Source organism: Sorex fumeus, unplaced genomic scaffold, assembly GCF_029834395.1.
Source record: "Sorex fumeus unplaced genomic scaffold, SorFum_2.1 ptg000072l, whole genome shotgun sequence".
Classification (NCBI taxonomy): domain Eukaryota; kingdom Metazoa; phylum Chordata; class Mammalia; order Eulipotyphla; family Soricidae; genus Sorex; species Sorex fumeus.
The window spans coordinates 54,651,880-54,679,822 of NW_026606129.1; the positions used below are offsets into that span (position 1 = coordinate 54,651,880).

General features: G+C 41.1%; 1 protein-coding gene and 3 non-coding genes across 5 annotated transcripts in view; 1 reads left to right on the top strand and 3 right to left on the bottom strand.

The window, feature by feature from the left end:
- The window catches only part of CACNA2D3 (calcium voltage-gated channel auxiliary subunit alpha2delta 3), a 1,033,411-nt gene that overhangs the window by 295,689 nt on the left and 709,779 nt on the right, over positions 1-27,943 (top strand). For both annotated transcript variants that reach the window (XM_056129451.1, XM_056129450.1), the window contains exon 4: positions 27,753-27,812. In XM_056129451.1, coding sequence (XP_055985426.1) covers positions 27,753-27,812 — 60 coding nt within the window. The remainder of the gene's footprint in view (positions 1-27,752; positions 27,813-27,943) is intronic.
- On the bottom strand, positions 3,462-3,565 carry LOC130037921 (U6 spliceosomal RNA). Its single transcript, XR_008794508.1, has one exon. It is a non-coding gene; the product is annotated as a U6 spliceosomal RNA (small nuclear RNA).
- Positions 15,962-16,114, bottom strand: LOC130037954 (small nucleolar RNA SNORA62/SNORA6 family). Its single transcript, XR_008794535.1, has one exon. It is a non-coding gene; the product is annotated as a small nucleolar RNA SNORA62/SNORA6 family (small nucleolar RNA).
- Positions 25,695-25,800, bottom strand: LOC130037928 (U6 spliceosomal RNA). Its single transcript, XR_008794514.1, has one exon. It is a non-coding gene; the product is annotated as a U6 spliceosomal RNA (small nuclear RNA).

Below are 27,943 nucleotides of genomic sequence, written 5' to 3' on the forward strand. Positions count from 1 at the left end.
ACTAGGTTTTAAAATGGTCCACCCCTCCAAGCCCCGCCTTTTTATGTCTTTCCCTCCTGCTACCATTCATTAATTTACAGACAATAACTTCCCTGGATCCTTCCTAAAGGGAAGGGGTGAGATAATGGAGCTTGGATTTCTCTAATTTTATAACTTTCAGGAATCTCTGTCTTAAACTAAATTACCAGATTTTTTTTGTTTTTGTTTTTGTTTTTAACTTAAGTTATTTTGAATCATGAGCTTTCTAGGACAGACATTTTAACAACTCCACATGGAATAAGATCCAAACATATGCTTTCAGATACAGAAAAAGGCTCTTCATTCTTACCAAACTTTTAGATACCAACATAGGAAAACACTTGAAATGTTAATTGATGTCAGTGGGCCTCACGGGTGACTTATGTGAAGCAGGGAGGAGAAGGACGGTCACATTCTCCCCAACCTCTGCCACTGGGGACCCAGGGTTACTGGCTTCTTGTCTCGCCTCACAGAAAGGAATTTCAGGAGTAGACAAGCAGTGAAATAAATAGATTTTATTTGGAGAATTTTTAAGGTGTGGAGGGGAAGAGAGAGAGAGAGAGAGAGAGAGAGAGAGAGAGAGAGAGAGAGAGAGAGAGAGAGGTACTCAAGAGAGAATGCAGGCTTCTCCAAGGGTGGAGAGAGCCCCTACACACATCCTAGCATTAGACATGAAAGTCCACATCTCAAGAGGGGAGATGCGGGCAACACATGTGCTCGGCCATGTAGGCACAAGCAGCACATGGGCTCTGGCAGCATATGCTCCCCCTTCCTTTGTTCAAGGTGGCCTTTATAGGGTATCTCCAACCTGCCCCCACGTGGGGCTTCTTCCCTGGTAAAAGTCCGTTGCTAAGGAGGTTACCAGGGAGGTTGGGAGTGGTGATGGTCTTCTTGGGCTGAATCACTAAAGTTAATCAGATTGAGGGAGAGGTCCAAAGGAATTCAAGGAATCTCCTTCAAAAGGAGGGGCCCAATTTCCTCATGGTCCGCTGCTCAAGGTCTCATCCATATCCACAAAGTCGATCAGCCTTGGAATTTTCCTCCGAGAACTTTTGCTTCCATTGTCCAGGGCCTTTCCATATCTACCTGCCTACATCATATTGAGAAAAATGGTCACTTTCTCCCCAACCACCTCTGCCACCTGGAACCCAGGTTTTACTGGGTTTCTGTCTCACCTCGCAGAAAGGAATTTCAGGAGTAGACAAGCAGTGAAATAAGTAGATTTTATTTGGAGGGTTTTTAAGGTGTGAAGGGGGAAAGAGAGTATTTTGTGTGTGTGTGTGTGTGTGTGAGAGAGAGAGAGAGAGAGAGAGAGAGAGAGAGAGAGAGAGTAACACACTCAAGAGAGAACATGGGCTTCCCCAATGCAGAGAGAGCCTCTACACATATCTTAGCATTAGACACGAAAGCATGAATGAAAGTACGTTCTCAAGAGAGGAGTTGCAGGCGACATGTGTGCTCGCGCACCACATGTGCTCTCCCATGTGGGCACAAGCAACGCATGGGCTCAGGCAGCATATGCTCCTCCTTCCTTTGTTCAAGGTGGCCTTTATAGGGTTTCTCCAACCTGCCCCCACGTGGGGCTTCTTCCCTGGTAAAAGTCCGTTGCTAAGGAGGTTACCAGGGAGGTTGGGAGTGGTGATGGTCTTCTTTGGGCTGAATCACTGAAGTTAAGCAGATTGAGGGAGAGGTCTGAGGGAATTCGAGAAATCTTCTTCATGGGAAGTGGTACCATCTCCTCAGGGTCCTCTGCTCAAGGTCTCATACATATCCAAGAGAATCAGCCTTGGAATTTTCCTCCCAGAACTTTTGCTGACCTGTTTCATTGTCCAGGGCCTTTCCCTATCTACCTGCCTATATCATTAATATTTATGAAAACATGAGAAAACCTTCTTCGATTTAATTTTGATGGTTTCTATACCTCTGTTATTTGTAAAAAGAGCCTACTTTCTCATTAAAATGATCTGTGTACTGCCTCACACAAGTCTTACCTCCTGCTTTTGACTCTAGTTCCTCGCCCTTCCTAAATGCTACAGGTTCTGGAGCTGAGAGAATTTCAGGGATCAGGAATCCTTTAGCCTTTTACAGTAAGATATCTAGATTGAGAATTTTAATTTCTCCTCATGCACAGCACTCAGTTTAGAGGATTTTCAGCTTGTTGTAATTAACAGCCTTTGTGATCCACTTCATTTCATTTAAATAGTTAACTATGTGATTTTGCATTTTCCTGCCTCCTCTTGTTTGACCATTCTGGGTCTGTTAAGGAAACCTCAGTTAAACCCATAGGGTAATCAGGGTCAGCAGTCCAGAGCTCATCAGCATAGGCCTGTGCAGCTGTTATAGTCTGTCCCTTTTCTTCTGGGGTGCAACAATTGTACAGAATTATGTGTATATTATCCTAGATGAACTCAGAAGCATAAGCTGGAGCCCCAAAATGCATTGAAACTTTGAAGTATCTTCCTGAAATCTCCCTAGCTGCTGGAGAAGGGTGCATGAACCTGCACCATGCCTGCCTCTCCATTGGCACTTCCCTTAAGGGAAACGTTTGTGCCCTTTTGGCAGGTTTGGCAGTAGGCACCCACTCAAGTGCACTCTGCTGGGCTGGCTTCTTGATAGAGATTGTTAGGACCCGCTTAGCCAGAGAACTGCCATGAAAGGCTCTGAGTAACTTAGGCCTCTTCCAGGAACAAGAAAAGCAGAAAAACCAGATGCTTTTGTCAAAGATTACATCCCCAGAATAAGATCAGGTCTCCGTAATATAACTGTCAGGAGGTAGGGCTAGATGTTGTGGGCCAAAACAACAACAACAAAAACAACAACAGAATGTATGTGTACACTGTAGGTAATAGAAATTTGCTGAGTAATGCTTACTTGCCAAAATGAAAGTATAAGAACTTGCTGAACCTAGTGCTGGGGTCCTTGTTGAAACCTGCTATGCTGAGCGGATACTTGGACCCCGGCTAGCTGGAACAATAAACCTTCATATGTGATTTGCATTATTGGCTCTGTTCTCTGTCCTTGTCCTTTGGCAAGTCAGCATTACTCAGCAAATTTCTATTACCTATAGAGTACACATATTTTTGTTGTTGTTTTGCTTGCAGGATTATTTTCCATCCTTTAACTTTGAGTCTGTGTTTGCTCTGATTGTTCAGATGAGTTTCTTGTAGACAGCAGAATGTTGGTTTCAGTTTCTGGATCCATTTTGCTACTCTGTGTCTCTTGCTTGGTGCCTTTAGACCATTGACACTGAGAGATTATTGTCCTGAGGTTTTGTACCATCTTTCTGTAGAGTTTGGTTGTATTTTTAAATGTTTTCCTTCTTATCTTACAGGAGCCCCTTTAATCCTTCTTTTAGATTTGTTTTGAGTCTATGAAGTTCCTGAGCTGTTGTTTATCTACAAAATGGTGTATAGTTCCATCGAGTTTGAGTGAGAGTTTAGCTGAAAAATATGGAACGCTTCATGAATTTGCGTGTCATCCTTGCACAGGGGCCATGCTAATCTCTGTATCGTTCCAATTTCAGTATATATGCTGCCAAAGTGAGCACTGTTGTTGTTTTGGCCGGCAACATACAGTCCACTTCCTGACAGTTACATTCTGGAGACCTAATCTCGTTCCCGAGATGTAATCTTTGACAAAAGCATCTGGTTTTTCTGCTTTTCTGGTTCCTGGAAGATGCCTAAGACACTTAGAGGCCCCAAACCTGTGATGGCAGTTCTCCGGCTAAGTGGGTCCTAACAGCTGTGCTCAGGGGACCATATGGGATGCTGGGAATCAACCCAGGTTGGCTGCATGAAGGCAAATGCCCTACCCACTGTGCTATTGCTCTAGCCTTGAAAACTTTTTTAATGTTTAAATAAGCAACCCAAAGGGGAGTCTTTGGGTATAGTAGTTAAATTACCCATATTTTTCTGAGTGCCAGCAACAACCTATAAAATAACCGGTCTAAAACAGGATGGTTACTTGGCAAATCTTTTCTCCAGGTCTCTTTAATTTCTCCCAAGAGGCATAGACCCCCCCTTAGAGCTAGAATGTTGTGTGGCATTAGAGCCTATTTCAGGCATTCAGGTGTGGACCTGATCACAGCTGCATGTCGGCCTAACCCGGACTGCTGAATTGTCTGAAAATCACATGTGTGGACGTCTCCATCAGTGATCTCTGCATCTAATCTCGGTGTCCTTGAGACCTTACTTGGTGTCCAACAGGACCACAGCTTGTGTGTGGAGTCTAACCTAGCATGTGCAACTTTGATCAGGAGAAGAAAAAGTTCTGCCTTGCTGGCTTTGCTGCATCTTTCGCTGGGTTTTCTTTCCTGCCTTTTCTCTCTCTTTTTTTCCCTGCCTTAAATCATCTAGAGTTAATCCAGCTTGCTGTCTTCATTAGCATTTCCTACATTAACATTTCAATTGACCTCTAGCTGGTTCTCTTGTTAGACTGAGACTGAAAAGGGAAAGGATTTCTGCTTGAGAGTTGATTTCCTGCTTTTAATATCCCAGGATCTTTGCACTAGTGGGTTTCCTCTTGTTGCTCCCATAGTGATCAGTACTACAGATTCACGTGATAGGAGGTCCTGTAGGGTTCATGTGCACTCACACACATTCACAGAGAGGTTATTACATTTCTCTCACATCATCCCTAGAGATTTACAAGGGAGCATATCTCCACAGCAGATTTTCATGGATTACCTCCTCCTTGTGGGGTTCTTCACTGAAAACTTCTGACTTTCGAATGAAGTTGGTGCCCCCCCCCCCCCCCCCCCCGCCAGGTGGCTTATGTGAGGTGAAAGGAGAGGGACGGTCACTTTTTCCCAATTCACCTCTGCCACCCCAGGACCGGATGGGAAATCGAGGACTGATAAAGCCTGCAGAGGAGCCCCTGGATGGCATGGGCCAGAGCCCCATCAGCTCCACCAAGTGACTGTCATGCCACACCCGACAGCTTGTTCTTCTTTCACGGGAGTGAATCCCCACCACCCCATATCGCAGGGAGCTGTGGACTCAGGCTGGAGCCAGAAATTGTTCTTTGCAGAAAAGGAAAGCCAGACCTAGACCTTACCTAGGATTTCCAGGTACTTTGTTCTATCTCAGAGAAAGGAATTTCAGGAGTAGATAGCAGTGAAGTAAAACAGATTTTATTTGCAGGCTTTTAGCAAGAGGAAAGAGGGAGAGAAAGTGAGAGAGGGAGAGAGAGATAGAGACAGAGAGACAGAGACAGAATAAAATACTCAAGAGAGAATGTGGGCTTCTCCAAAGGCCAAGAGAGCCCAGCCCCAGTACACATCTCGAGAGGGGAGACAAGGGCACCACAAGTGCTTGGCCACGTGGACACAAAGCAGTACATGGGCTAAACAGCACATCACAAACATCCTTTGTTCAAGGTTGTTATTGTGGGTTTTTTTCCCCAAGTTGCCTGATGGTGGGGAAAAACCATGTAGGGTGGTTGCCTTGGGGTAAAGTTGGGAGCAGTTGATGGTGCTCTTTGAAATTCCTTTTCTGGCCTTTGTTCTTGCTGGAGCATCTCTCTGGGGGAGAGGGGAGGGAATGGTAGTGGGGGTGGTATGGGTGGGACGTGTCCAGCCTTCTCTGGGTCTCTTGGCACCAGGTCAAAGTCTAATCAGGCCTTAATTCCTATGCTCATAACGTGGGTCCTGACTGCCTAGTGCAAGGTGGTTGGTTTTGCTACTTCCTAGAAATTCCATTGCCATGGGGACACTTTCCTGTTTACCTGCCTACAACATGAGTAACCCAAATATTTAATAGACATGGTTCCTCTTGTTGGGTTCAGTCTTCTTAATTTTCCTTGTTTGTCTCCCCCCTCCACACAAGCACACCTTTACATGAACACTGTGGTTTAAAAGTTGTCCATGATGATTTGTTACAGGCGTTCGATATTCCAACACCAATCCCACCAACACTGTCAACTTTTTTCCACCATTATCTCCATTTGCCCAACCACCACTCAAGCTTGCCCCCAGAGCAGGCCCACAATAATGTGTGCTGTATTGATTGTTACCACTAAATGGCTAAGGGGGTGATCAAAAAATATTTTCATAGAAGAAAATTTGTGAAAATTGTTGTATCTCACCATGAGGACATTAAGTACTTGTGTGAGGTTTTACTAAGCTGTTGTGGGAAATTAAGTCTTCTATGTTAATATTGCAGACCACAATGCCCAGAGAGAGAGAGAGAGAGAGAGAGAGAGCCAGGGAGGGAGGGAAGGATAAAGAGAGAGAGAAAGAGAGAGAGAGAGAGCCAGGGAGGGAGGGAAGGATAAAGAGAGAGAGAAAGAGAGAGAGAAGCAGCCATAGAGTCACGCAGGGGGTGGGAGGTGATGAGAGGGAACCTGGGGACACTGGTGCTGGGAAATGTACACTGGTGGAGGGATGGGTATTGGAATACTGTATGACTGAAATCTAATCATGAACAGCTTTGTAAGGGTCTATCTCACAGTGATTCAATAAAAAAGTTCTAAAAAGCCTTCTATGTTAATGTTTTTGTTAGTAGAGATTGGATGGCTTCTGTGTTACATCCCATCCAATCTGGCGTGTTACTACCGGGATGTCACTGTTAAAGAGTTTGTAGATGTTCGAACTAAGAATCTTCTGCACTTCAAAAGAAACAGTGACCAAAATACAGAAAGAGCCCACAGAATGGGAAAAAATATTTACCCAATACCCATATGATAAGGGATTAATATCCAGGATATACAAGACATGCGTAGAATTGTACGAAAAAAAAAAACCTCAACCCCATCAAAAAATGGGGAGAAGAAATGAACAGATGTTTCCTCAAAAAAGAAATACAAATGGCCAAAAGGCACATGAAAAAAATGCTCTACATTGGTAGCAATCAGGGAGATGCAAATCAAAAAAACGATGAGACATCATCTCACACCACAGAGACACACATTCAAAAGAACAAAAGCAACCAGTGCCGGCATGGATGTGGGAAAAAAGGGACACTCTTTCACTGTTGGTGGGAATGCCTACTAGTCCAGCCTTTCTAAAAAACAATATGGACAGTCCTTCAAAACCTAGAAATTGAGCTTCCATATGACCCTGCAATACCACTTCTGGGAATATATCCCGAGGATGCAAAAAAGCATACTAGAAATGACATCTGACATCTGTACCTATATGTTCATTGCAGCACCGTTCACAATAGCCAAATCAGGAAACAACCCAAGTTCCCTAGAACAGATTACTAGTTAATTTGGTACATCTACACAATGAAATACTATGCAGCTGTTAGGAGAGATCAAGTCATGAAATTTGCTTATAAATGGATAGACATGGAGAAGATCATGCTAAGTGAAATTAGTTAGAGAGGGACTGCACTCATTTGCGGAGTATAAAACAACATAACATGAGGCTAACACCTAAGGATAGTAGGTACATGGATAGATAGATTGCTCCATAGCTGGAAGCCTGCGTCATGAGCCAAGGGGAGAAGGCAGCTGGAATAGAGAAGGGATCACTAAGAAAAAGATGACTGGAGGAATCAGTCGGGATGGGAGACGTGTGCAGAAAGTAGATAAAGGACCACACATGATAACCTCTCAGGGTCTGTATTGCAAACCATAAATAGAGAAAAGTAGAGAGAGATTATGGAGAATCATGTCTGCCATGGAGGCAGGGGGAGAGTGGGAAAGGGGGGTTTTTACTGAGGATATTGGTGGTGGGGAATGTGCACTGGTGTAGGGATGGGTGTTTGATCATTGTGTGATTGTAAGCCAAACATGGAAGCTTGTAACTATCTCATGGTGATTCAATAAAATTTTTTAAAAAATGAGATTATGCTGTGCGAGAGAGAGAGAGAGAGAGAGAGAGAGAGAGAGAGAGAGAGAGAGAGAGAGAGAGTTTGGAGATGTTGTGGCTGTGCGCTCCAGAAAATCTAGAATATTTAACTGGGTGTTTAAAGAGGCATGGTGGTGGCTTTTGGGTGTCGGAGCAGCTCCCAGGGCTTTGTTAGGATGGGAGCTGGCCCACTACCCTCCCACATCGCTGGAGGTGTCATCTTAGAATGGTTGTCCGAGAAATTTTTGTGGCTAGTTTATCTTTTTAGAGATTTCTATATGAGTCTCTGGAATAATGCCTGTAGATGATCTTACATGGTGGCCAAAGTGGGAAGTGGATCATTGTCTTTCTTTTTCCCAGTTGTTTCTTGAGAACAAAAGATAGCTTTTTAACTCCATACAGATTTGCATTTTCCTAAATGGTCTTATATTTGTGGTTGATTTTTAGAAGAGGTTATAATGCAGAGAAAAGAAAAGCAAACATAAGACTGAAGGGTGTTGTACATTCAAAGCAGATAGCAAAGGAAACAGGGGATATAAAGCAAACATATTTTGCAAGTAAATGTGGCAGGAATCCAGGCACCTGCCAGGTGGAAGTAGTTAAGAATAATAAAATGGTTATTGACTTGCGTTCATCCATCCTCTCCTGTTCACATTTGATAAACTGCCAAGTCTAATTTTCTTAGTACCAACTTTTAAAAATAATTGTCTATTCCAACATCTGTCCATTCACATTGCTCTTTAAATTGTTTTAACTAGAGGACTGTGCCATTGAGTGTCTGTACACTAAATAAATTTTGTTCTGTGGCCACACTTCTTCCTCCACCATGGGAAGACATTTCGTTAAAATCAGTGAGATTACCTAAGAGCAGGTCACTCTTGCAAATGTTGACATTCTCCCAGCCTGTTGTGACTACTAGGGATTGTCTGACCATGCTACTCACAGTTCCTAGTTATGACTGAGGTGCCCAGGAAATTGGGATGGAACCAGTTTAGAGAAAGGGAAGCTAAAGAATTTGCTTTCAACCACCCATAGCTTAATCACAGAGGTAGTTGTCAAATAGAGTCATTCAAAGGGAGTTCTAGGGCTATGGGGAATTCACCCTACCAGAGAACTGCAAAACAAAAACGAAACAAAACAAAACAAAACATTTGTAAAGAGGATTTGAGAAATGAGGGAAGTAGAGGCTCAGAGAGTCAGGTAGAGCTCTGATAGCCATGCCAAGAAGACTTATCCTAGAAAGGATCTATTCAGTTATTTATTGACTTTCTCTAAGTGGTGCTAACTTGCCTTCCTATCTCTCTCTCTCTCTCTCTCTGTCTCTCTCTCTCTCTATCTCGCTCTCTCTCTCTCTTGCGCGCGCTCTCTCTCTCTCTCTCTCACACACACACACACACACGTATATATATTTGGCAGTAGTGCATGGGGTTGCTCCTGGTGCAATGCATGGGGCTGTACCAGACAATGTTTGGGTGACCATATGGTGCTGGGACTTGAACCTAGGGCTCCTGCATGCAAAGCATATGCTGAAGCCCTTTGAGCTATCTCTCTGACCTTTGTTACATTCACCATAGTGGGTCAAGAATCTTACCTCATCATCATGTTTTCTCAGTGCCCCAGGTTATGTTCCTTTGTAAAACATTATATATCAATGCAGGGATTACCTACCTTCCCAACAGTTATTGATTTGTCTTGTGATTCACCATCTATCCAGTCTCTGTTGCATTAAATAATAGTTATCAGCAAGGATAGAATGCATTGTTGATGGTTTTCACCAAATACTGTGTACTAAGCCTCTTTTACTTAATCTAAATTAAATAATTTATGTTTTGTCTCAATGAGGTATTTGCAGATCAGAGAAATTATATAAGGACTAAGATTGTATTAATACATGAGTACAAGCTGGTATTATTGTTTTGATTATTGTTTTAAAGTTATACCTTTAATGTTGAAAGTTATCACACTGAGTTTCATATGCTTGTCATCATTTCAAGTAGCAGTTATTTGATTATAGGCTCAACACATTGAATATGTTGTGCTTTTCATCAGGAGGAGGGAGGGGTTGTATTAATTTTAGTTTTTGCTTAATAAATAGAAAACATCTTCTGGTAGAGAGGTGTTCAGAAAGAGATAGAAATAGAGACAGGAGCAAGCAAATGGGTAGTGGACACCTAGATCAATCACTATCTTTTCTGGTTCATATAAACTTTGGTTTTCAGCATATCACCAGAGTAGATGATATGATCCGTTTAATAATTGGTATATGTCTCCTAAAGCGAGCTAGTATTTGTAATTGTGGTTCCCTTAATATGTGTTCTTGTAATGCTGATCACCCTGCTTGCAATTCTCAAACAGGGAAAACTTACTGAATTTAATAGAAATGATCAGAGGCATGCACACTAATGCCATATCAATCTCATAGGACTATGTATGATAATGCTATGTAAGCCACTTAAAAAGTTATCTTTTGTTTTCAGATCTTAAACTTTAAAAAATACAAATTTATTCTGGCAAGCTACCGAGAGTATCTCGCCCGCACGGCAGAGCCCGGCAAGCTCCCCGTGTTGTATTCGATATGCCAAACACAGTAACAACAAAAGTCTCCAATGGAGACGTTACTGGGCCCGCTCGAGCAAAAAAATTGTAAAATGATGACCTAAAACTTTCAGAGTGGATGAGAACTGCGCTCAGCTTGTTAGTGGGTCATGCTTAGTCTTCACAGTGATGGGTGCCATGTTTTCTGAGGACCTTAGACTCACTCTTCCAAGCAGCTGAGTGGGGATGGGCACAGCTTTTGCCTTATCTGAATCTCTTTCCTTTTGTCTTGTTGCCGACCCATTCATTTATCTTTCTATCCTCAGTTTTGGGAAGTCTTTACTCCTTCATTTCATATTTCTTATAATCTCTTATTTCAACATTGATGACTCTGGGGATAATTTATAGCTAGATATAACTACATATTTCAAGAGAAAAGAACTATCATAATTATTTTGTAGCTCTCATCAGGGCCTGGTCACCGTTTTTTGATTTTATTTTTGTTTTTTGTATTATAGAAGCTAAATCAATATTTGTTGACTAACTGGTTTCTGCCATGATGGTCAGATATTCTTAATTAATTTAATAGCTTTTTTGCCCTTGATGTAGCTTATAAGCAATGTGAAAGTCTTTTGGGAATGAAATGGGGTATAAATAAATAGTAATACTTTATCATAACCCTCCCAAAATATCGCAAGCCTATGATTTTCTTCCCTCCATTTGGTATTTATTTTTCCAAGAAGTCAGAAAATGTTTAATTAGCACTATTTGTATGTGACTGCTAGAGTGACCTAAATTCTGCTTGATTCCATCAGTTATAATTCTTAGATTCCAGTGGTTTAATGTTTATAACATAACAGGATCATTTAAATATATTTATCTTACTGTTATCTCAATAATATTAATTTAGTGTTGCTTTTTACAGTGATTGCAAATGACAGTAATCCAGCTAGTTAATCTAAAATGGGTTGTGTGCTCAAGGCACACAAAAGATCCTAATTAAGGAGGAAATGAGTAAGTATCTAAAAAGCTTTCAATCTCTGCACAGATTTTTGAGTCTCAGGCTTGCACTCTTTGACGGTGCTTATGGTCACCAGGTCATATCCTATGAAGACATTCTTTTAGCTAGATTCATAGATGCTAAAAATACTCATTGTAGGCTTTGAGGAATATTATATACTGTTCATTCCATTCAATATACCAAGGTGTTTTTCTTTTGGTCACAGTTTTATTGAAATATTTATTCACGTACCATAAAATTTATCCAATTAAGACCACGGCACTAATAAAGAGGTCATGGTGCACTCCAGCCAGCCAATCTGCATTCCGTCACTGGCACAATATGGCGTCCCTGCTGGCATGGCACTGGTGTTCCCTGGTACCACTGAACTAGTAAGCCAAGTATATCTGGGAGAAGCCCCAGGTTCCTCTTAGCCTACATGGGTGACTCTCCAAATGTACCCATTTAAAATGTTCAACCCAAAGCTTTAATTTTTTTTTTTTTAATTTCTTTGGGCCAGAGCGATAGCACAGCGGTAGGGCATTTGCCTTGCATGCAGCTGGCCCAGCCTAGCCAAGTTTTATCCTTCCGCCCCTCTCGGCAAAGCCTGGCAAGCTCCCCATGATGTATTCAATATGCCAAACACAGTAACAACAAGTCTCACAAAAGAGACACTACTTGGGCCCGCTCAAGCAACTCGATGAAAAATGGGAGGGCAGTGCTACAGGACAGTCCTAATTTTTGGGCCACACTTCATGATGCTCAGTGGTTACACCTGGTTCTGCAATCAGGAATCACTTCTAGAAGTTTTCTAGGGACCATATGGGATAGTGGGGATTGAACCTGGGTCAGCATATACCAGGCCAGCACCCTACCCACTGTAGGATCTCTCCGCCTCCATAAACTGAATACTATAAAATATACTCACTGTCAAGGGATTGAACTAGGGTCTGCTGCCTGCAAAGCAAGCTCTTAACCCTTTAAATTATCTCTCTGGCCCTAAATTTTGATTTTTGAAGCTAGTGCCTTGGGACCATTGTAATTGTTATCTTTTATGGAAAGGTTTTCCTCTAGATAGCATCTCAACTCTTTTTTTGCTATTTAGATGTAAACTTTTCAGGTCCTTCTTTTCTAGCCACCCCAGAAATTGATGTCCTTGACCCTCTCTATCATATCTTCTTGCCTTTTAATTTCTGTGGTTCTAACCTTATCTGGTACAACCTAACACGTCTTGTTTTCCTTCTCTTGCCTGCTTCCCCGAAGCGGAAGGCACAGGAGGCCTCAGATCTGGACCACATCTCTTATCTGCCCCATCCTTTCCCTCTTGATTGCCCCACTGGAGCTGAAATCATAATCTGTGGCTCCCCATAAGGTTCAGTTAAATACCCAAAGTGTATAGGATGTATATTAGGGGTACATCTGAGCTGCCCTGGGAGCACCTAAGGCAGGCACCTCTCTCAGTGCATCACAAATATGGCTTGACTCCTGTACCCACCTCTTTCCACTATGCAGAAGGATACAGGACGTTTTCTATGTGAATTTCAGGCCTGAAAGGAAGGACCACTCAGCAGTAAGATATCCTGGATAATTATTAGCCTTCAGATTATTTTCTTCAAAAACACCGTCTCATCCATGTTTGGTGTGGGCAGGGAAAAATCATGACCAGATCAATCTACTTATCTCTTGTCAGATAAAATACAAATCATACATGCTTTATGAAACAGATACATAAAAAATATATATGAGGCTGTGTAATTGCTGTCAACCAAGCTCTTTTTTGCTTCTTTCTTTAGACTTGCATGTAAAGCATATTATTCCTGACAGTTGAGCTTCACTAAGAAACCATGTCCATACTTTATTTGCTATTAGATATTTTTTTGAGTCTGGCGCCTTAGACCACTCGGCCATCGGGCTGGAGCGATAGCACAGCGGGTAGGGCGTCTGCCTTGCACACAGCCAACATGGCCGACTCGAGTTCGATTCCTCCGCCCCTCTCGGAGAGCCCGGCAAGCTACCGAGAGTATTCGATATGCCAGACACAGTAACAACAAAGTCTCCAATGGAGACGTTACTGGGCCCGCTCGAGCAAATCGACGATCAACGGGAGGGCCTTTACCTTTACCTTTAGATATTTTTTTATTTGCTTAAGGACTAACTGAGGCAGCTGCTATTGGTACCATGGTCCTGTTTCACTCCAGGGCATCTGCCCATTGGCATTGATGGCCAAAATCATTATAATGGTGTAACCAAATGAAAGCATCTGACTTACATCCTTTATCCAGTGTTTACTGACAAATACTAGTAACAGTCAGGCACAGGCAGGGGCTTTGATCATGTTCACTCCCATCTTCTGCATCTTCCTAAAGCTTTTAATTTGCTTGAACTTATTTAACTCCTTTGAAATATTAAAGAGAAATTAAAAATCATGAAAAGGGCAGAGGAAATGGCTCAAAGGGTGAAGTGCATTCCTGTCAGGTACAGGGCTTGTGGTTTGAATCCCAGCACCATTGTTCTCCAAAATACTGCCAGGCGTAGCTCTTGTGCCTCCCAGCACAGCTGAGGCAACTTCCTACATATCCAGACAATCAAAATCATGAAAGTTTAAGTAATATTATGAATCTGCAGAATTTCTGATATCAGCGTTTATGATTCACAAGGTGAAAATTTTGTGTTATTTTTCTTACTATATCTCTCGAGTGGGCCCAGTAATGTCTCCATCGTGAGACTTGTTGTTACTGTGTTTGGCATATCGAATACGTCACGGGGAGCTTGCCAGGCTTTGCCGTGCGGGCGAGATATTCTCGGTAGCTTGCCGGGCTCTCCGAGAGGGGCGGAGGAATCGAACTCAGGTCGGCCATGTTGGCTGCTTGTAAGGCAAATGCCCTACCGTCGTGCTATCGCTCCATCCCTAAGTGTCTAACAGTTATAGAAGGGAAGTAGGTATCAGAAAGGTAGACTTAAGTGTACACTTAAAAAAAAATTTCTAAAGTATAACTGCAGGGCACGGCAGGGAGGAGGAGGTATGTGTGAGCAAAGCAAAATGAATGTTGAAGCAGGCATATGGTACAAATGAGGCATTGCATAGACTGCTAAGGGAAATTAAGTTTTTGGTTTTAGTTTACTTTCTGTAAAAATGGATTTAGTCCTTCATAAGCTTTGTATTTTCTTCATTTAAAAAATCCTCAAATCTTTTGCCAGTAGCATGTTAAATAAGTTTATATCTGCATACTTCATTGGCACTTTGAAATAAAGTTATAATTAAGGGTTGACAGAGGGGAAAGAGATTTGAGGGTGAGAGAATAAAGTATATGAATAACTTTTCATAAAAATTCAAACCTTGTATGTAATTTCAGTTCATTACCTAGGCATTAGAAAAGGGAAAGCCAGCATATCCTTTAAGCTTGCTTCGCATCTTTAGAAATTTTTAACTGTTAAGCCTGGTTCTGGAGACTGAAAATCTCATTCATGAATGCAAAGGAAACATAAGAGATTTAGAATGGAAAATAAATAAAAAATGGGTTTTAGATGCACACACTGGAAAACCCACCCCACTCGTTCTCTTATTCCCTATGAACTCAAAAACTCATGTACCTCCAATGTTGGCTCCCTTGCTGTCCCCCACATCTGGGGGGTGGGGAGTCATCTTCCTTAAAAGAGTAAAGTTTACTGGAACAGTCTTTTCTGAGGACACTGAAGTAAGGAGAAGAAAAATCCATAAGGATTAAAAGAAGAGCATCAAATATTCTCGTCATAGGCCACCATCCAGATTGCATGTTATTCTCTCCCAAAAGGGAAAATAACATGACCCTTGCCATAACCATGCCACTAGACCCCACACCAGGCTGTTTCACTTGGGGCGCCCCATAGGGGATGGGGAGGGGACTCACCAAGGGACCCAGCCCTGGCAGCTGAAACCAGAACCCAGCTGTCATTATGCCCACCGCTGCTCTCCACACTCTCGGGCTGCTGAAACTCACTCATGAGTGAATCTATTCCTGGAAGCATTTGCAGCCACGGAATACTTCAAACCACACACCCTCCCCATAGGCCAAGATTACCTCACCACATTTGATAGGGCTTAAGGTAGGAGACAACCAGTCTTAGAAGGAAATATACATTTTTTTACAGAAATATATATTAAAAAAAGCACACAAGGCTGAACCTTTAACAACATGTAAGTGATCTCCTATAGAAGTGCTTAATGGCCCCTGGGTGAAATACAACAATTCTCACACTCTTTCCTCTAAGGATACCTTTTTCTGTACCATTTTCAGTGGTTTTTCAAAACAAACAATACAAAATATTTTATTTTGTTCTGCTTTGGGGCAGGGATTGGGGTTCAGGATGGAAACATCTGAAATATGATGGTGGAAAGGTATAAATGGTGGTTGGATGTAATGAAATATTGTGGACTACTTTGTAAAATAAAAAATTATAAAAAAAGCATAAATAAAAGAAGAGCATCTCTGGCAAAGGAGACAAATTTGCAGTGGTCTGGAGTCGGGGTGGAAGGGCTAAGAGTGTCAGGCCAGATCCTAAAGGTTCTGTCAGTAATGTCCATCGGTAAGAAGTCACTGTTGAGTTTCCATGGGAAATCAGTGGTGCCACCAATTTTCTGTAGCAAGAATTATTACCAAACACCACCCATTGGTCCAGAGACCCTTGTGGTGTTCGTGAAACACCTGCCCCTCATGTAGCATACTACCTTCACTTCAGAGTTCATCAACCAACCAGTAGTCTCAGCTCAAGCCATAGCAATGCGCAGAATTATTATTCTTAAAATGTTCCTCCTGTCAATCATGGAGAACAGGGCTCAAAGGCATGGAGTAAAAGCCAGAGACCTGCTAGCTGACAGTATGTCTGAAGAGTGATGGCTGTGACATTGACTTCACTGTCACTGTCACTGTCCTCCCACTGTTCATCGATTTGCTCGAGTGGGCCCAGTAATGTCTCCATCATGAGACTTTGTTGTTACTATGTTTGGCATATCGAATACGTCACGAGTTGCTTGCCAGGCTTTGCCATGCGGGCGAGATACTCTCGGTAGCTTGCCGGGCTCTCTGAGAGGGGCGGAGGAATCGAACCTGCTGTGCTATTGCTCCAGCCCTAGGCTTATAAAAAAGGAATTGATGAAAGCCTGGTGATACCTGGACATATTTTGAAGGAATCAGGCCTGCACATGCATTTGGAAATCTGTGGAGTGAATCACTGTGAGGTGAGTTCCTCTGCTTTGGTATCTCTGATTCAGTACCAGGTTGATTCCTTTCTAATTTTTTTTTTCAACACTGCTTCCAGACTAATTTAAAGATGACCTAAAAGTTCAAGACTGAGCATTTCTGTCTTACGCCCAATAACACATCAACACTCCTTTCTGCTGCACACAGGACATAATATTCTTTACCTCTCTCAGCACCCAATCCCCTTCACCTGCCTTCTACACTCTCCCTGCATTCAAAACTTCCTGCAGCTCTGCAGACACACAAGTTTTCTACCTCAAAAACTTTGCTGCTGGCTTCACTGTCCTTTCTCTTATGCTCCTGTTTAACTTCATCCTTCAACTTGGACTTGCTGTTACACTCTCTGTGGAAACTTCACCATACTGTGTCCCCTGGCTAAGCAAAGTTATCTACTCCATGCTTTGAGTTTAGATAGTATTTAACATCTCTTCTATTTGAATTCCTCAAATGTAAAGTTGAAAAGTTATGTAAAATTGAGATGCTATTATTTTAACATTCCTATATCAGGTGGTTATGAAGAATAACTGAATTAATTGACTAAAGCATGTAGAACAACTTGTAGAACAACTTGACATGAAGTACAGGAAGTGTAAAACCCAACAGTTGTTTGCCATCCTGTGGGACCTTTCTATTGTAGTCACTTATCATATTTTCTAATTATATGCTTTCCCCAACTGGACTATCAAATATTTCAAATATGTTCATATCCTAAGTTTCCATTAAAATGCTTCCTACATACCACATTGACATCATCATCATCTTTTTCTCTGATAGTGTGCATCAAGAACTTTTACACAGAATATTCTCAGGATATCACTGGAGTCAGATTGTCTGAACCCAGACCCTGGTCTCCTGATCAATGTGCTGTTCTCCTTCCACCACAAGTCCATCTGAAATTGCCTGAAAACATTTATGGATGTGTATAGGAATGAATAAAAAGGAACTGAAACAGCTTTTTACCATTTTTGCATCAAACGTGTATTCCTCTTGAAAGCCTGTGTAGACACAGAATTCATTTCTGAATTTTTCCATTCTCAAGAAGAAAGTGAACTTTCTTGCTCTTGTCATGGTTGGGGTCCAGGGTGTAGACATCTTTGGTCATGGTTGGTATCCAGGGGCTAGACTCTGCCTGTTACCCTGACCTTCCTGTTCCATATTTTATAGGTGCCATCTGTCCAAGGAGCTTGCTTTGGCAAACAGCTTAATTTCTCTGTGTGTGTGGCATTCTGAAGACATCACTCAAATCTTTTGAGAAAGGCCCTTGCCTCATTCCATTTTCAGCCTCACTGATCACAGATTTTGCTGCCGAAGCTGAAAAGGAGGTGGATTCTTAAAACCAATCCTTAAGGAGCAGGTGCACAGCCTTGCATATGAGATTGCAAAATTTGGTTGAAGTCCTTTCCTTGGCACCAGAATTAACTTTCACATAACCTCCAAGTAACTGTAAATTTGAGTTTTTCCAAGTTCTCCTCACATAAGAATCAAAAGTGGGAGGCAGAGACTCTGTGAAGTTTCTTTTCCAATCAAGCTGTTAAGCCTAAAATCTTATCTCTTCCTCTGCTCCAAGCATAATACTGTTAAATACTTATATAGAATCCCTTAGGAAATGTTTTGTGTACATTCTTATCAAATTAAAACACTGACGTATACAAACCTGACGCTGTAATTTCTGTTCATCAGATAAGAAAATCAAGACTCAAAGACATTAAGAATTTTCTTGAGTCAAGTAGCTAGTGAATTCAAACCATTGACCATGACCTCTGGAATCTGTTCTTCTAATACTATGATCTTCAAAAGATTAAATGCTTCTTGAGAATGAAGATTATTTCTTGATGTCCTACTTAATATTTGGTGTCATTCCGATTACTTAATTTGTTCTCAATACATTAAACAAAGATGATGAGAAATTCATTGCCACAATCAGGAATGCAAATTCATTGTAGAACAGATAAGGACCAATGTTTTTCTTAACTTGACTCTTTGCTTCATCTCAGCCTATCTCATCTCATACTGATGGATGTGTATTTTGTTTCTTTCTTTTATTATAGAGGTGGGTGTGTACCTGGTGGTGCTTAGCGTTTATTTCTGGCTCTGTTCTCAGGGAATACTCCTGCTTAGAGAAACATGTGATGCAGAGAATAAAATCAGAGTCTATATAAAAGGCAAATACCTAAACTTCTATCTCTCCATTCCCAGTTTGTGTTTTTCTTAAACTTTTTGAACATTACTTTCAGTGCTCTTTCATGGTGGGGGTCTTGTTAGTAGCTCAGAAAAAGCCTTGAAAAAGGTGTGCTTAAGGAGAGGAAGAGAAATTTATCCACCACTGTCAGAACTTCAATGGTTTCCTCCCTCCCTCCCTCCCTCCTTCCCTCACTCCCTCCCTCAGTCCCTCCCTCCCTCCCTTATATGCAGGAAGCACTAGAGACCCTCTTGATGGTTCATGAGCAGCCGGGCCAACAGTTCAGTGCAAGGGCCCGAAGATGTGGTGCTGCTACTCAGGGCCTGCAGTGATGTGATTATTTTGGCTGTCCTGACAGTGCTTAGAGCTTCCAGTGATTCACTTGGTAATTCTTAGGGGACCATGAGGTGCTGGGGATCGGACCCTTGTTGGGTGCATGGTGGGTATGTCCCTTAACTGCTCTACTTTCTTCTGGCCTCTGAGATTTTTATTGTGGATTACAAATGTTCATCTTCAAAATGACATAATGGTGTGGCCATTTCACCCTGGACTATATTCTCTCTGGAAGTTAATGGCAGTTTTATTGTCCAGAAAGGAAGTAGCTCAGTTATCCCAGAATTGAAGGGTCCTTGGTTATAAGGTTTATGTCAAATCAATTTGATTGTGATATTCAACTCTAAACTATTCCCAGGAGAGCTATATACATGGAAGGCTATTCCTTAAACTGCTGCATCATTTGAAAAAATTACTTGTGTAGAAATGGAAGGTTATTTTTTTCTTACTCCTCTCCTACTGCCTTGGTCCTTGGGCAGTCCTTTGTGCAAAATTTGGCAGTTTCCTTTGGAAATAGCTTTGCAAATTATGCATTTTGGCAAATTTAGTGTTATCTAAGGAATGATAACACTAAATAACGGCCAGGATCCAGAGATTATCACACTCAGCTCCCAGGAGAGAACAAGGCAGAGTCTCCTACCCTGTGCCTGACTGTCTCCACCAGGGCCTGATAGCTGAAGACCTCCGGGGCCCAGCCAAGACCATGCTGGGACCACTCTCCACACACTTGGATGAGCCTCACGCATAAAAGAACTAGCAGAGGAACCCAGGTGTGTGGGACCCGGGGCTGAGATCTCCAAGCCTGCACGGTTTGGGACTGGACCTGCCAGTAACTAGACAGTTACACCCACCAACTCCAACCCGTGTAACTCCAACAACGGCCAGGATCCAGAGATTATCACAGTCAGCTCCCAGAAGCGCACCGCCGCCAATGCGGCCGCGTGACATCTTATCATCTCATTCCTACTTTGGACAAACTGGCAGGCTACCAAATGTAACCTGCCCACACGGCAGAGTCTGGCAAACTCCCCGTGGTATACCCAATATGCCAAATACCAGTAACAATGATGGGTCTCATTCTCCTAACCCTGAAAAAGCCTTGAATATGGCACTTTAAAAAAAAAATCTCAGGGCTAGGACGAAGAAGATGTTACTGGCACCTGCTCGAGGCAATCGACGAACAACAGGGTGGTCGTGGTCGTGATCGTGATGGAATGAGATGCCTTTGGTTTGGAAATTGGTCCTTATGTTTATAACAGTTATTAATTTAATCAGTCTCAAATTAATAACAGGAATCTTATGTGGAAACAAAGATAGTTTGTTATTGATTGAAGGGATATCCTCAGAATTAAACTCTAGGCTTATTTTATCCTGTAGAAGTCTGATGTAGTCTTGGGCAACCTGAAGGAGACTGGAAGGAGGAGGCAGGGAGAAGAGAGCTCCCCTATACTTACAGAGAAGATGTGTTTGCTGTATTGTTTCATTACCTGTTTTCTCTGGACACTTTGTAGATTAGTTTTTATAATCCACTTTAAAATGTTTGCCGTTTTTAAAGCAGAAGCAATCTTTGCAGCTTTCAGGGAGAAGGACATTTTGTACAAAATGTTCATTCATGCACAACAAAGCTTATTTCTTCTACAGGAATAAAGAGTTAATGAAGGCTGCTTAAAAGATGTTTTTCTCTAAAAACTGGTCATCATGGTAGTTGGTAATTTATACATGTCGTTCCTAGTGGAATTGAAAAAGTAAAAACATTTGTATCAATAAGGATTACTGAATATGATCCAGATCTCAGCTATGAGTTGAACTGCAGATTCAGGGTGAGAGAGAAAATGGTTGTGGATTTTTTTTTAATCTAAGTATGTCCATCTGTCTTGGTTACTCTTTTTGTCCTGGAGATCTGCCTGAAGCTCATCTATTAATGTGACTTCAGTGTAGTCTCTGAAATCTAGCCATTTCTAGCACATTTTATTGCCTCCAGAATTCGGTGTTATTTCTACAGACTTGGATACCCTCTCGGCCCCTTTCCATCTGGGAGAGCCTCCCTTCTCTCTTAGAACTTTACTGTCATCACTGAACTGCACCCAGCCTACTGATAGCTTTATTTCTTTCGTTTTTTTCCTTTTTGGGTCACACTTGACGATGCTCAGGGGTTACTCCTGGCTCTGCACTCAGAAATCACTCCTGGCAGTGCTTTGGGGGACCATATCGGATGCTGGGAATCGAACCTGGGTTGGCTGCATGCAAGGCAAACACCCTACCCGCTGTACTATTGCTCTAGCCCCACTGACAGCTTTCTTTGTAACCTATCCCTTCAGTGGAAATAATTCATATCCGTGTGAATGTCCTTTCCCCTTCTTCAGCTCCCTCTCCTCTGTGGATAACTGGGGGTGCAAATCACACACTTTGAGGAGTAGTTATCTGATTCCTATAGCCACAGAAGCAGCTAAAATTAATCCACATTGTTACAGAGTGACCAGAACCCTGTCCCCAGAACAGAAGGGAAGGGATTTCAGTGCCAGAAGGAAAGTAAATGTGAACATCTTACTCCTTTTTCCAAGTCAATGGTTCTTAAATTGTTAGTTTCTGACCCTTAATAAGAGAGGAGTGTTTGGAATTAATCCTAAAACAAAATCTCATTTTGTCTAGTGTCTCAGAGATATCTACTTACTTGCTGACAGTTTCGAATGAGAGTAGATACGATTCATTTTACTTATGAGATTGATGGAGTTTGAGATCCCTTACTCAAGAGATTTAGGTTTTCTCTGCCCTCAGCACCACTGACTGTATCGGGGAACGTTGTGTGAGAGTGTCAACTCGGGTACATACTAATTGGCAAATGGTGTAACTCTTAAGTCATCACACTCTGGTCCTTAAAATAATATCTACAGAATCTAGTGTCAGCAAAATAAAAATCATTCCACTGTGGATATGGTTAGGATGGTAATTTTTAGTTACCCTCTATCATTCTACTTGAAAATTTTTCTGTATGGTTAGTCTAGTTGATTTGAAGGAAGACTTCAAGTGATCTCACACTTTGGTAGAAAATCAGTATAATGGATATGTGGTTCACCTCCATATTAATGATAAGAGATTAAAAAATGATGAGAGATTTTCCTTAGAATACCCCAATTGAGCTTCAGTTATATTTGAGATAGTGTTATATTTTTATTCCCAGAAAGATGGCCATAAAATGTTGTATGAGTGTGACATATGTTATTTCAAACATTCAATAAAAGTCAATAAACATGTTTAGTGCTTTCAAACCATCATTAAATGTAAATATCCCATTGTAATGTCACTTAGAAGAAGTCCAAACTTTTTAGCTTTGAAATGAGGAATAAAACTAACCTTTTTTCACTCTCTGAAATTCCAACGCATTCCCTTGTTCAATAAAAATGACAATATACAAGAATATATACTCAGGCCTTGGAACAAAGCACTGGCAAGCAAAAAAGGTGTTTATTTGTTTATTTGTTTATTTATTGGTGTCATAACCTGCTCCTCTTCAATTTTAGGGAGTTTATTAATTTTGTTATTTGTACAATATTTTTTTACATATGTCTGAGTCCAGTAGAATGTTACCTTGGTGATGTAATCACATTTTTCATTATTTTTTCTACCTCTCACTGCACTTCTCATTCTATCTTTTCTCCTGTTAAGCCAAAATGATCAGGAACAACAACAACAAAATGAAATACAAGTAGAACAAAAAAATCATTTTCTTCTTCTGATCCAATTTTTACTTTGACTTGGTGTCCTATTTCTCCTGTTTTGGACCATGACAAAAAATTTGACCTCTGTGATGTCTTTAGCCCTTGTCTTGATTTAAGTGTTTTCAGGGAGGAGATGGGAAACTGTGCATTCTGTAATGTGGTACAGATTATATGTGAGGTCAGTGTAACAAGAAATAAGATGTGACTTTAAATGAAATGCTTTAATATCCCTGTGTTCCCCTTGGCAGTTTTGCCTCCCTATAGCTATAAATACTTTCCATGGTCCATGACTTTCAGAACTTTTTATTTATAAAGATAGCTCTTATTTTTATTTATTTCACTAAAAAAGAAGAGTTATTTAGAAATATGAAAGCCAATGAAATGTACATCAACTCATGAGTTAAACTTTTTTGCTTGCCAGTGCTTTGTTCCAAGGCCTGAGTATATATTCTTGTATATTGTCATTTTTATTGAACAAGGGAATGCGTTGGTAATAATAAGGGAGAGGGATATCTGTAGACAAGCCTTCTATTTTCCTTTATCCCAAAGCTCAATTTTGAATACTAGTCTACAAAACCATTTTTATTTCAGTGTTCAGTTTTAATTAAAAACCAAATTCATAATTCTATAATCCCATCTTCAGATCCAAAAGGGGAATTTTTATAAAAGAAAATTAACTTAACTTATTTTTATTAAAAGCACACCGCTTTTATAAAACAGCATCAGACTTGGTGAAAGTTTCTTATATGATTAACTAAAATATTAGCAAATCTAAGTTGATTTTTCTCACCTACAAGTGATAGTCAAACTTATTTTTAAAACACAGTTAATATGACCTAGATAATAAGGGCATTTACTTAGAAAAGAGATCGTATAGGCTGTTATCTTCTATTGGCAACATCAGAGTCAGAAATTGAGTAATCTTAACTTGCTTAATTGATGATTTCATTCATTTTTTTTTCTTTATGGGTCACATCCAGAGATACACAGGAGTTACTTCTGGCTCTTCACTCAGGAATTACTCCTGGTGGTGCTTGGGGGACCTTATGGGATGTTGGAAATCGAACCTGGGTTGGCCTTGTGCAAGGCAAACGCCCTACCCGCTGTGTTATCACTCCAGCCTCGACTTCATTTATTTTTATTTTTTTAACAGTAAGAACTTTTGTCTCCAGGACTACATTTATGGCATATGATTTCTTCTTAAGTAATATTTATTCTTAGCCACTTATCTTTATAGAAACATTTTAGTAAAATGATCAACGAAGCTCAATTCTCTCTCAAAGGTTCATAGTTCCCGAGGTGTTGTTTATTCTTATCATTGTGCATAAAAACCAAACGTTCTTGGGGATTTCCTTTGGATTTTCCCAGAAAATAAGACCCTGTCTCGAATGGGCATTTGGGAGTAATTTTGGGATTATCCCACTGTGGCCTGCATGAATGGAAGAGCCTGGTGAAGGGCCTTGTTTCATAGAACTTATTTGTCTTCCATGAGACAGTTATTTTGTATAGCTGCCAGTTGGCTATCCTCTCTTGAATCATCTTCCCTAAAACTTGGTAGTAAATAGGATTGGAGATTATCTTCTTGGAAACAACATATGAATGAGATAAATGAAGTTTAAAGAAAAAGACATAAAGCAAATTTTTTTTTATCATTTTTTTTATTAGTGAAACACCACGAAGCACACCTATAGACTCACAAATCTTTGCGCTTGGGTTCCAGCCATACAACGATCAAGCACCCATCCCTCCACCAGTGCCCATCCTCCCCCACCACGGGTCCCAGCATCCCTCCCACCCCCCATCCTCCCCCCCACCCCCCCGTCCCACCCTGCCGCTGCGGCAGGGCATTCCTCCCTGCCCTCCCTCTCTTCTTTTGGGTACTGTGTTTTGCCAGAGAGGCACTGAGTGGCAGTCATGCTTGGTCCACAGACCACTTCCAGCATGTCCCTCCCACCCTGGGAGGGTCCTTACAACACCCCTCACTTGGTGCTCTCCTCTCTATCTGAGCCTCCCTCTCACCCAGCACATGTGGCTGGCCTTCAAGTCATGGAGCCAAATTCCTGGTACCAATCTGAGCCCTTCCTGGGTGTTAGTCTCCCGTTTTGTTGACATAAAGCAAATTTTTAACTTAAAGTTATAAAAAAAAAACAAACTAGCCAGCAGTGGCAGTGTACTCACTGCTTCACAAAGAGAAAAGAGTTTTGGATGAATTTTGTATTAAGTGCCATATTATAGTGGTAGGGCATTTGCCTTGCACACAGCCAGCCCGGCCTAGCGGGTTCGATTCCTCCACCCCTGTCGGAGAGCCCAGCAAGCTACTGAGAGTATTTTGCCTGCACGGCAAAGCCTGGCAAGCTATCCGTGACATATTCGGTATGCCAAACACAGTAACAACAAGTCTCAAAATGGAGACGTTACTGGGTTCACTCTAGCAAATCGATGAACAAGGGAGGACGGTGTTTGTTTGTTTGTTTTCTTTTTTCATAATTTTATTTATTTATTTATTCTTATATTTATTTATTGAATCACTGTGGGGAAACTTGCTAACCTTTCAGGTTTAAGTCTTGGTCATACAATGATCAAACACCTCTCCCTTCAGCTGTACTCATTTTTCACCACCAAGAACCCCAATATACCCACCTCCAACCCCTCCCAATGCCTGTGAGGCAGATGATCTCCATTTAACTCTTCTCTACATTGATTACATTCATTATTTCGACAAAAGATGCACCATTATTGTTTAGAATTTCCCCCCCCACAAACAGAATTGCTGAAAAGGCATTGTGAAATACTTTGTTTTCTATAGCTCATTATGAGAATCATATAATCTTGTGTGGCCGCAATCGTGGCCTCACGATTTTGGATTTCTGCAAAGAGCCAGAAAAATATGGAACGATTCACGAATTTGCATGTCATCCTTGAGCAGGGCCATACTAATCGTCTCTGTATCGTTCTAATTTTAGTATGCATGCTGCCGAAGCGAGCACTGTTTGTTTGTTTTCTGATTCTTACCTTTTCCCCAGTGTTAGCTCTCGTGTCTCAGTGAAGTTTTATTATATTCTTATCTTTCCATTATTTGCATGTGCCACTGACACCTCTTCTCTAAATTCTCAGAATGCTTATACACCATGGAAAATAATAAGTTCTGTATACTTCAGCAAATACATAACCAAAACGCATGCCTTTTGGCAATGGAATTGTTCAGAAATGCAGAATATTTATACTGTCACTGTCCTCCCATTGTTCATCGATTTGCTTGAGCAGGCCCAGTAACATCTCCATCGTGAGACTTGTTGTTACTGTGTTCGGCATATCGAATGCATCATGGGTAGCTTGCCAGGCTTTGCCGTGTGGGCGAGATACTCTTGGTAGCTTGCCGGGCTCTCTAAGAGGGGTGGAGGAATCGAACCCGGGTCGGTTGGGTCAGCCGCATGCAAGGCAAATGCCCTACCGACTGTGCTATGGCTCCAGCCCAATATTTATACATATTCTATAAAGCATATTACATAACTGGTTTTTTGATAATGGCATTATCCCAGTAATGTTCTCCTGAGGTTTAGTCTTTGATTGACCAGAGAACAACAAACCCCTTCCACCCGTGTAAAAGCAATATGGAGAGTTAGACTGGCCATCACTTCCAGGTTGCTGACTTGAGCAGACCTGCTATGACTGGCCTGTTTCTTTCTTTATGTGCCCTGTGAAGGGAGAGTGGGCCTAGTGCTCTACATTGTCTATATACCTAATATGTTCACAATTTTTATTTTCATGTTTAATGTAATCATAATTTATGAAATATTTGTCTGTTGATCTGTGATTATTGAAATAAATGCCATTGTCATTATTTTTTGGGGGGGGGGGGACCTTTTGGGTCTTCCCGGCGATGCACAGGGTTACTCTGGCTCATGCACTCAGGAATTACTCCTGGCAGTGCTTGGGTTACCACAGGAGAGTCTGGGAATTGAACCTGAGTCGGCCATGTGCAAGGCAAACTCCCTAACCACTGTACTATCACTCTAGCCCGTCATTATTTTTTTAACATGACTTACTAAACTCATCTATAGTATGTCAAGAGAAAACAAATTACAGATGGTAACAGGCTATAAGAATAACCATGGGAAAAATAAAAATTTGGTTATTTTGTACTTGACTCTAAAGGTTTTGCATTTAGTTCGATGAAATGTCAGTGAAATATTATTTCACTAAAATGGCTTGTCCATAAAGTTAGAGTAAAAAATGATTTTGATTGTTAACTAATTGTCTTTTAAATTAATTTTATGAAATTGTTTTCACAAGAATATAAATTGCTTGAATTTGGTGCTGAAAGATAACAAGAGTGGTGTGTTTATGGGTTCTGCTTATTTGTTTAGTTTTATTGAAATGCTTATTGGGATTGCATAATGTTAAAATGGCATCAGAGTACCATAAAATTAAAATAATTGTCACCTGATTATTCCGTACTAGAACTAGGTGCAGAAAAAATGACCTTGAAATATTGAGGGAATTAGAATAAAGTCTTTTGCAAAAATTTGTGTGCGGCAGGACGGGACTGGCTCACTTAGAGTTAGTTGGATTCAATTCAGTACATTTTGATTAAGGGCCTTCTACACAAATGTAAGTGTTTTTGTAGGTAGAGTTTGAAATTCACATTGGACCTTAAGAAACAGTTTCTCTGAGTTATTAAAAGTGGATGCAGACTATGTATGCACTTATAAAAGCAAATATTTGTCAGAATAATGAGGGGGAAACCCAGATTTCAACACAAATGATGGTATTTTTAATTGATGGTAGCAAAGACACTAGGTCACAATGAACATGCTTTGATACAGTCTGTTTGGGAGCAACGGAGCTCCTCAACTTTTCACATTGGTAAGATAAGTCCAGGTCACACTTCTGACCCTTCATGTTATTTATGTATTTTTTTAAATTTGTTTATTTTCAGCGTCTTGTGGAAGCTGCAGAGGAAGCACATCTGAAACATGAATTTGATGCAGATTTACAGGTAATTAATTATAGTTTGAGCTAAAGCTAAATTGATTTGTGTTTGCTCCAAGGGAGAAACTCTGCTTATACCAACAATACCAGGTTTTAGAGGTGGCAAGAGGAAGGCTTTGAGAGAATAGTACAGAGTTG